The sequence below is a fragment of the Cryptomeria japonica genome, chromosome 3, assembly GCF_030272615.1.
Source record: "Cryptomeria japonica chromosome 3, Sugi_1.0, whole genome shotgun sequence".
NCBI lineage: Eukaryota > Viridiplantae > Streptophyta > Pinopsida > Cupressales > Cupressaceae > Cryptomeria > Cryptomeria japonica.
Genome location: NC_081407.1, coordinates 471,406,058 through 471,414,660, shown reverse-complemented (window position 1 = coordinate 471,414,660; position 8,603 = coordinate 471,406,058). Strand labels below are relative to the sequence as shown.

The 8,603-nt window shown below is 33.8% G+C and overlaps 1 protein-coding gene across 2 annotated transcripts; it reads left to right on the top strand.

The window, feature by feature from the left end:
* The first annotated feature begins 1,814 nt into the window (after window positions 1-1,814).
* Window positions 1,815-7,510, top strand: LOC131029590 (probable aminotransferase TAT2). 2 transcript variants are annotated; one of them, XM_059218412.1, is made up of 8 exons: window positions 1,815-2,199; window positions 2,285-2,547; window positions 3,972-4,311; window positions 5,111-5,329; window positions 6,147-6,206; window positions 6,492-6,647; window positions 6,898-6,991; window positions 7,138-7,510. In XM_059218412.1, the coding sequence occupies exons 1-8, from the start codon at window positions 2,179-2,181 to the stop codon at window positions 7,251-7,253; spliced, it is 1,269 nt and encodes a 422-aa protein (XP_059074395.1). In that variant the 5' UTR covers window positions 1,815-2,178; the 3' UTR covers window positions 7,254-7,510. The 2 variants fall into 2 exon arrangements, with proteins under 2 accessions (XP_059074395.1, XP_057816110.2); XM_057960127.2 differs by having other exon boundaries at window positions 1,821-2,199; window positions 2,282-2,547.
* Window positions 7,511-8,603: the final 1,093 nt, after the last annotated feature.

Here is an 8,603-nt window from a genome sequence, read left to right as displayed (position 1 = left end):
TATAAATAAAAATGGAAAATAGGGTATCTATTGATAATATGACATGTAGAGAAATTGGTGGCACAAGATTCAAATCTTGAACCTTATAATAATATGTGATATCGTCCAAAAATAGTATATTAGCTTTTTAGATTTAGAAAAAGAGACAATGTGAAGAAACATGTATAGGGGAAGAGCACCAATAGATAACATAGTTCCAATAACAGTCACCTTATTGCAACAGAAAGTCATAAATTGCAATGGTTGGTTTCATGCAAATATATATTGAAATGGTTGGTTTTGTCTCTCCACAATCTTATCTATAAAAGCAAATTAGAAGACGGCTATGTAAAATTCACGTCCTCATTTTTTATAGCCTTTATTCACGCTTATAACTAACTCTATAAAACAACTATTTATTAAAACTATTCAAATATTGATATAATAACTAACTCTATAAAACAACTATTTATTAAAAGTATTCAAATATTGATATAATATAATTTTATATAAACTTTATCTTTTTTATTACCTTCTTTCCTGTAGAAAATTTCCTATATAATTACTGAGAGAGAGAGAAATGAATTTAAGGAAAATAAATACTTCTGTATTTAAAGATAGTGGATCCATGTGAGAAAAATAGATTTAAGGAAAATAAATAAGTTACAAGGTAGTTTGAGTTTAAGGAAAACAAATGTGTTATAAATTAGTTTGAGTTTTTGAGACAATTCTGGATTACCTTGTTGGTGGAAAACCTTAAGAGTTTTGTTCCATAAAAAAACGTACCCCGTATTTAACGATAGTGGATCCATGGGAGATAAATGGATTTAAGGAAAACAAATAAGTTAGAAGTTAGTTGGAGTTTTCCCAACAATTCTTGATTACCTTGTTGGTGGAAAAGAGTTATGTTCCCTCCATATTTCAATGCTAGTGGATCTGTGAAATCCATGTATATGAGCCAAATAGTTTTGATCAATCAAATAGCCATACAATATTTTTCATTATTTTAGAACTTAACAAATATGCATTTAGACTATAGAAAAAATCAAATTTATTAAATACTATATTGTAATTGATGGGAACAAATTTTAATTGCTAATTAAATTGTGAAATGATTACAATAGCCAAAATAAATAAAATATACACACTACATTTCCATAATATACTACTATATATAGAAATTTTGTCTTATACGATTTGTCTCATAAATTACATTATAAAATAGATTCTCAAATCCATACAATAATTAAAACATATGACGTATAATAATGAACTAAAATAGATTCTTAAATCCATACAATAATTAAAACATATGATGTATAATAATGAACTTGAAACATATAAAATCTAATAATAAAATTATTATATGATATTTTATATAAAATATCATGCAAACATTTATATACCTATTAAATTCCATTAAAATGAATTATAATAAAATATTATTAGAATAAATAACAGAAAAATGAGCCTTATAATTTTTGTGTATATTTTACTATACATTTAAATAGATAAAAATGCAAACCAAAACTTAATGAAAAGTATATATATATATATATATATATATATATAATTTTTAATTTTTAATATTAAACTTCTAAAATGAAGGGGAAATTTGCAGAAAAGAATAGTGAATGCACTTTTCTTTCTGATCTACCAGAATCTATCTTTGGAGTATAAAAGAGCTAGAAATGTGTTTGTGTTCTCCCATTATTTGTGACCGCTGATGACACGTGTATATGAACAAAACTTTTGTTTTCATAGGGAAGTTCCAATGGCGTAAATTGCTCCAACGATGTCCGATGATCCAGATTCCATACTCTTCGATAAATCGGAACGAACATTACTAGTTATCTCCGTTATTTGCAAGTGGCCTGGATGGTCATGGAATCGCTTCAATTTACCTTGGAGATTCGGATTGTTAAAGCAGCTTACGTGCGACATTGCGCCGCTAAGGAAATCAGATAACCCTTAGGTGACAAACAAATCTATTCGGGTGCCGTATATTTAGCAAATTGCAAATCGACAAAATGCTTGATATGTCTTTGTGGAGGATAGGAATTCCTCCGCCGTGGCAGTTGCGTCTCTATTTAAATTTTGAATGTGGAATGCTATTTATACCCATCACCTATGTGCACTCTAATTCAACCCAAGAGTGCAAAGGATCCAGATTCCTCGGAGTTTAATTGCGGGTGAGCCATGACAAACAAGCTGGCGCAGGTAGGGCAGGGAAAGTGGCATAATTATCATTAATGTGTAAGATGTAAGAATAGAGGCCACTGACGACATGTGTGCGTTGCAGGAGGAGGAGGAGCAGAATGAGGGGAAGTGCCAAACGAGATGCAATCCTGTGCTCCTGGAGTACAGCAGCAGTATAAGAGGGGTGTTGGCAATGTTGTTGAGTAGATTGTCCCCTGACAAGAGTGTGATACCGCTGGGGCATGGGGACGCCTCTTCGTTCAAATGCTTCAGGGCACCTCTCAATGTAGAGGACGCTCTCATACAATCCACACGCAGCTCCAACTTTAATGGTTACGCTCCTTCCTATGGCATCCTTGACACTCGCAGGTATTTCATCATTTCTCAATTGGGCTTTTGGGTTTTAGACTAGGGTATCTGGAATGTACAACCTTCCAAGAATTTGGGACTTTGCATGCTTCAAATAACATTATTTTAGACTACTCTGTTTTTTTAATTTTTCTTTTAGATATACATGCATCTCAAGAAACCTCGTTTTGCCCAATTTGCATGTTGAAGTTCTTAAGTAGACTAAATTCATTTGATGCATGCAAAATTCAGAGCCAGATCAATAGTAAATTTGCAAGTTTGGGTGCTGTTGAGTTGGACCTCAAGATGCTTAGCCATGAGCTGTACCTAGCGTCCAGGATTCCATCGCAACCGCTGTACTGACTGCCCTTGGATGGCAAAACCTTGGTTCCAAATACTAACCAGTTAAGCGGAATTCTTGTACTTAATTCATCACCTCAACTGGTACATCAATCAAAATTCTCAAATTCCATATCAATACGGATGCTGTCTGTTTGATTTACCATATGTATTATTGCTTCTTTTGTTTCCTTTGTCCAACTCTATCACGTTCGGTTGCCATAAACTTAAAAGCCATGGGGCTACTATACATGAACGCACTGTAGAGTGTTGGATTCCAAGGAGAGATTGTAGTATGCTCGATTTGCTAGTACCCTTTCATTTCTCTCTTTAGAATTTTTAATTGGTAATAAAAATTATGGCAATGATTATGCTCACAGTTTTCTTCCCTGTATTAATTTTGTCCAGAAAACTGTCATTATTCAATCTTTCGGTAGGTATTGTTTTCCTATTCTACATAGAAAAAAGAGGGGAAGGAAATTGTATAGTGGAATTATCCCTTGAACCTAATTATGTCATATCATCGGAATCTAATCCTTGACTTAATGCAATTTAAGCAGTTGTTGAAACTTGAAACAATCAGGATAACATCGGTGCAGCCGATTTGAACATATCATCTAATTAGATATAATCCAGTGGGAAGCTAGAATAAGTTATTGTCATCTGTTGCTGGCCTCCTACTGCGTCCTCTATTGTGGTGATGGGGTTAAAGCTCTCGAAGAAATGAGCTCCGATGTTGTATTAACCAGGTACCTGAGTTTTGGTATGCTAGTTTACATGTCGCAGATAGTTCTGACCTTCCGAGTATGCACAAAGTGTGAGGCCTTAAGCATGGAATTACATATAGATATCACAATTTAAAATCAAACTGAAAAACAAAAGCTTCTTAATTGTTTGGATTTGGTGGTTTGGCTATTAGATCAAGTTTTAATGCTATAACAGGTCCAGTATGGCTTTAGTTTTATCTTTTAATTTGGAATCATCGTGAATATGATGGAACCAGTAGTTCTAATGATTTTTCGAAATTTATTTACATTTTTTCCTTTTGGTGGTGAAGCATATTAAAAGCTGGTTGTTGTTAGGTAATTTCTGGTTCCTTTTTGCAGAGCTGTTGCTGAATATGTCTCCTCTGGCTTGCCATATAAGCTTACATATAATGATGTGTACCTTACTGTTGGTTGTTCGCAAGCTATACAAGTGTGTCTGACAGTATTGGCTACTAAAGGCTCAAATATACTTCTACCACGGCCAGGGTTTCCAGTTTATGAAACAGTATGCGGATACAATGGCATTGAAATCAGATTCTATGACTTGGTTCCAGAGAAAAATTGGGAAGTTGACTTGGATCAGATAGAGGCATTGGCTGATGACAAAACCATTGCAATGGTTATTATTAATCCAAGCAATCCTTGTGGAGCTGTCTTTGACTATGAACATTTATTAAAGGTATGTTAAGATTTGTTCAAAAAATGAAAAACGAATTTGTATTCCATTTACTTCATAATGTTAATGGATCTCTCCACCTTCCAACTTTAAGTAAAGTCTCGTTAAAAAAACTGCAATAAATTTTCTTCTCACATACATCGTACCTTATGTCTGATTTATACACTTAAAGGAATCTCATATATTAGGAGTTCAGATAGGTCAATGGTACGAAACTTGGTATATCTTGAGAAACAAGGATGGATAACTGCAAAATAATACGAATGCTTTTAAAACTCAAGAGTATGTTCTGTTTAAGGCTTTAAGCCATGTCTGAGTAGGTTATAGAACTGTCATATCCTACAAAAGTAGTTTGTGCAGTTCACCTTGTGTCAGGATAGTTAATAAGTTGCTTTTTATAATGAGTAAATTACATGCCTTTTTAGCATCTAACATAGTAAAAGATTTCTTTTTGTAAAATTTATCCCTGCCCATAATGCATTCTATGAGTAAGTCCAATCAGAATCCTGCCATATTAATATGGTTTGATGCTTTATTATTATGATCTTCTTCACTTGTGAAGCACCAATTTTGAGTTCTCTGGACATTTTTGTATCTTAATGGCAAAAAGAATTTCTGATAAGTCATGACATAGGCAGCTTTCTGTCATTCTCTGCTTTCATACAATTCAATGTTTTTTCTTGTATTTGCTTGTAAAACAAGGTAATGACCGTAAGAATCACTTAATTTTTCACCATGCGTTTTATTGATAAAAACCTTTGCGGCACATGGAAACTAATGGGAAGTTATTGTTGCATTGCAGATTGCAAAAACTGCTGAACGCTTAGACTTTCCAATTGTTTCAGATGAAGTATATGCACACATGGTGTTTGGTGAGAGCAAATTTGTGCCTATGGGAACGTTTGCTTCCATCACACCTGTAATAACACTTGGAGGCATTTCAAAGCGATGGCTAATTCCTGGTTGGCGTTTTGGATGGCTTGTTGCTTGTGATCCCCATGGCATTCTCAAAAAGGGAAAAGTAAGAACTGAGACTCTACTGTTTCTGGATACTAGCATTAACTAATCTATAAAAGAAAATATTTATTTGGTAAAACCAGTAAAAATCACCTTTTCTCATCCTATCATCAGCCAGTAGGAATGATAACCTATCCCATCATATGGCCTAATGTGCTCTACCATACAGTATTTCCATTTACATTGCATTTAAGCATATTTGTGCCATCCCTTCAGGACTGTGCAAACTTTCAATCATCCCTACCTTTCACCAGCATATTGCTGAGCCTTTTGTGAGTGCAGCACTGAGTGGTTTGGCTAAAGTATTGTAGTCCCTATTGGCTATACATAAGAGGTGCTTGTCGGGGAGGTTCCTCTCTCAGTAAAAGTTGGTCCAAATGACTCAACAGAGCACTCAATATATCAGCATGTCTCCCAAGTTAATGCAGGTTCCATTTAAAACATCCAGAGTTTTGTAAGTTTTCCTCTTAGTAATCTCAGTTCAGACCTAATTCCTGTATAGATTTTAAATTTTCCTCCTCGATAAAACCATTTTCTTTTCCTCTGCAAAATGTTTTAAACAAATTGCGTTTATTTCGTAACTGTTAAATGCTTTTCCTTTGACTAGATTGTTCCATATATAATAGTATGTCAAATCTATAATTGTTTCGATGGTACCCTGCAAATGCAAGTTCTCAATTCATATTGCACATTTGGCACCTAAGTTTCCTTTGGAATTTCTTGATAATGCCTGATGTTTGATGGCAAAGAAAGAAGAATGAATGTTGCGTGGTGATTTATAGGAACCTGTCAGAAATTGAAAATATTTGTTTGGATGGCAGGTTCAAGAAGGAGTCGAGATGCTTATGAATATAACCCCTGGCCCTTCGACTGTTGTGCAGGTTTAATTTCCTTCTTGAGAAGCTCCTCTAGTGTACTGTTTTATATTACTTTTGTTTAGTTTATTTTTAACTTTAAGTAGTGTTGAAAAATTTCCAATATGTTATCTTTTACTACAAGCTACATACCTCACAAAACTTGAACTATCTGACCTTTTGAACTGCTATAATAGTATTTCCCTAACCTACCCTTTCTTTTCATCTATTATTGCTTTAATAATTGTATATCCTTTGATTCTATGGATTATATGTTTTTGACACAGAGACTGTATATTCTTGCATCTGCAGGGTGCTGTTCCAAGCATTTTAAAAGACACTAGCAAAGAGTTCCACGAGAACATATTGCACTTATTGGATATGGCAGCTGACATTTGCTACAAGCGAATCCAGAAAATTAAGTCCCTATGTTGTTATTCGAGGCCTCAAGGATCTATGTTTATCATGGTAATTAAAAATTCAGTAATTCATGTAGGTTGTCATTTTGAAATAAATGAGAAGAAACTTTAGATGGTATTTAGATGAGGCGTGCAGAGCAAGTTTGATTCAGCTATTTTTTGGTTTTTGTCAACATCAATTCCTTGTGTTACTAAAATAGTACAGTAATAATGATCAATAACGCTTAATTGTATCATCTCATAAATGATTTTTTTCCAATACATGATAAAGTCTTAATCTTTAAGCTGCTTTTTAACAGGTGAAAATAAATTTGTCAACCTTTAAAGGTATCAAAGATGATATGGAATTTGCTTTCAGGCTTGTTGAGGAAGAGTCGGTGGTGGTGCTACCAGGTAATTTGTACTGTGTTTGTCTTTGATAGTATTTATAGAACATTTTAGAGACTTTTTCTTTCAAAATTTAAAATAAATATGCACAATAAAAGCGTGTTTATGTTTATTATAATATATGACAAAATATTTCGATGGATGCCCTACAGGTTCAACCCTTGGAATGAAAAATTGGATAAGGATCTCATTTGCAGCTCCCATTGCTTTATTGGAAGAGGGATGGGACAGAATTGAGTCATTTTGCCAGAGGCATTCCAATGTTTAAACATTTTAACTGATTGTTTCGGAATTTAATATGGTCTTAGGATTCATATTCTAAATTGAAATTTAAGGACAGAAGGTTCACTAAGTGCTTTCCAACATGATTATTATACCACTTTCTATTTTCAAGGGTTTAAATGAAATTCGACATGAATATGAAGCTCAGATAGAGAAGGAGTATGTAACCCAAACTGGAATAAAAACTATATTATTTATTCTTTACCAAAAACATCCAATTAAGTGGTTTTACTTCTCTATTCAGCTTTGGCTATGTGGCTGTAGATATAATTTGCAGAAGTTTGTTCTTTCCGCCAATTAAAACTGCCCCAATTATGTCTATGTTTTAGTGATTTCTACTCAAATATTGCCTTTATGCTGCTATTCTGATGATGATCACTTAGGTTTTTAAATATCTTGAAGTTCAAGCTCTTTTGTTGTGGATCTCATTTGGATCCTTCTTATATAAGCTACCAGTTCGACCAGTGTTTAGTACAGTGCGGTTGGTACAATGGCTCAGAATGATTTTGATGCTTTTGAAGAGAAGATTTCCAATATCTTACCCAAACATTTTCGATATCATCTTTCTTTGGAGAAGATTTCCAATATCTTAACTAAACCTTTTTGATATCATCTTTCTTTGGTAGGATTGCTAACTATTTTGGCTGAAGCCTCTCTCAATGTTCAGAAATGAAATTAAATCTACAAGACCAGACAGTCTTATGGAACCCAAAATGGGGAACAACACAATAACTCCCAAAAGATCCAACAAACAAATCCTAACCCCAATTTTGATTGGCCACTATTTCTTTGTTAATCATAGTTCTGCTATGGATTTTGACCAATTAATCTGTCATTTTCGCAATTTTCTTGAGATTTAGCTTTTAGAGTATTAGCATTTTTGGTCGAAGTGTCCTCATAAATCAAACACTCCAAGATGTATTTTGGCCCGAATGTCCTTATAAATTGAACACTCTATGATGTAAAGCCATTGTGTTTCCACTAACTCTGATGTGCAAAGACAACAAACTGTCAGCCCACTACTTGGGTGTGCTCCACCTTGTTTGACACCCAAGATGTGAATTAGTTCTTAATTGTGTATTAACATTTTTGCTTTCCATTTTATAGGTGCCTCATTTGTATAGTGTTTTTGCTCATGGTCACATGGGGGATTGAATTGTTTGACAAAATATTCTTGTTTTGCCTGAGTTGTTTTGTCCAATCACTGTTTTGGCTTCCTCTCTCACATACCTTTTGATTTCTGCATTTACATTTGAGCATTCTTGCATATTATTTCTTTATTTGCTAATTCTCTTGATAATTTGTTTCATCCATGTGTTTTTTCTTCTATTTAGTC

Bases quoted from the DNA above. Each gene is read 5' to 3' on its own strand.
- LOC131029590 (XM_057960127.2), top strand. From the start codon at position 2,179: ATGACAAACAAGCTGGCGCAG. The intron at 2,548-3,971 runs GTATTTCATCAT...TCCTTTTTGCAG, and splicing joins GGCATCCTTGACACTCGCAG to AGCTGTTGCTGAATATGTCT. The intron at 6,648-6,897 runs GTAATTAAAAAT...GCTTTTTAACAG, and splicing joins AAGGATCTATGTTTATCATG to GTGAAAATAAATTTGTCAAC.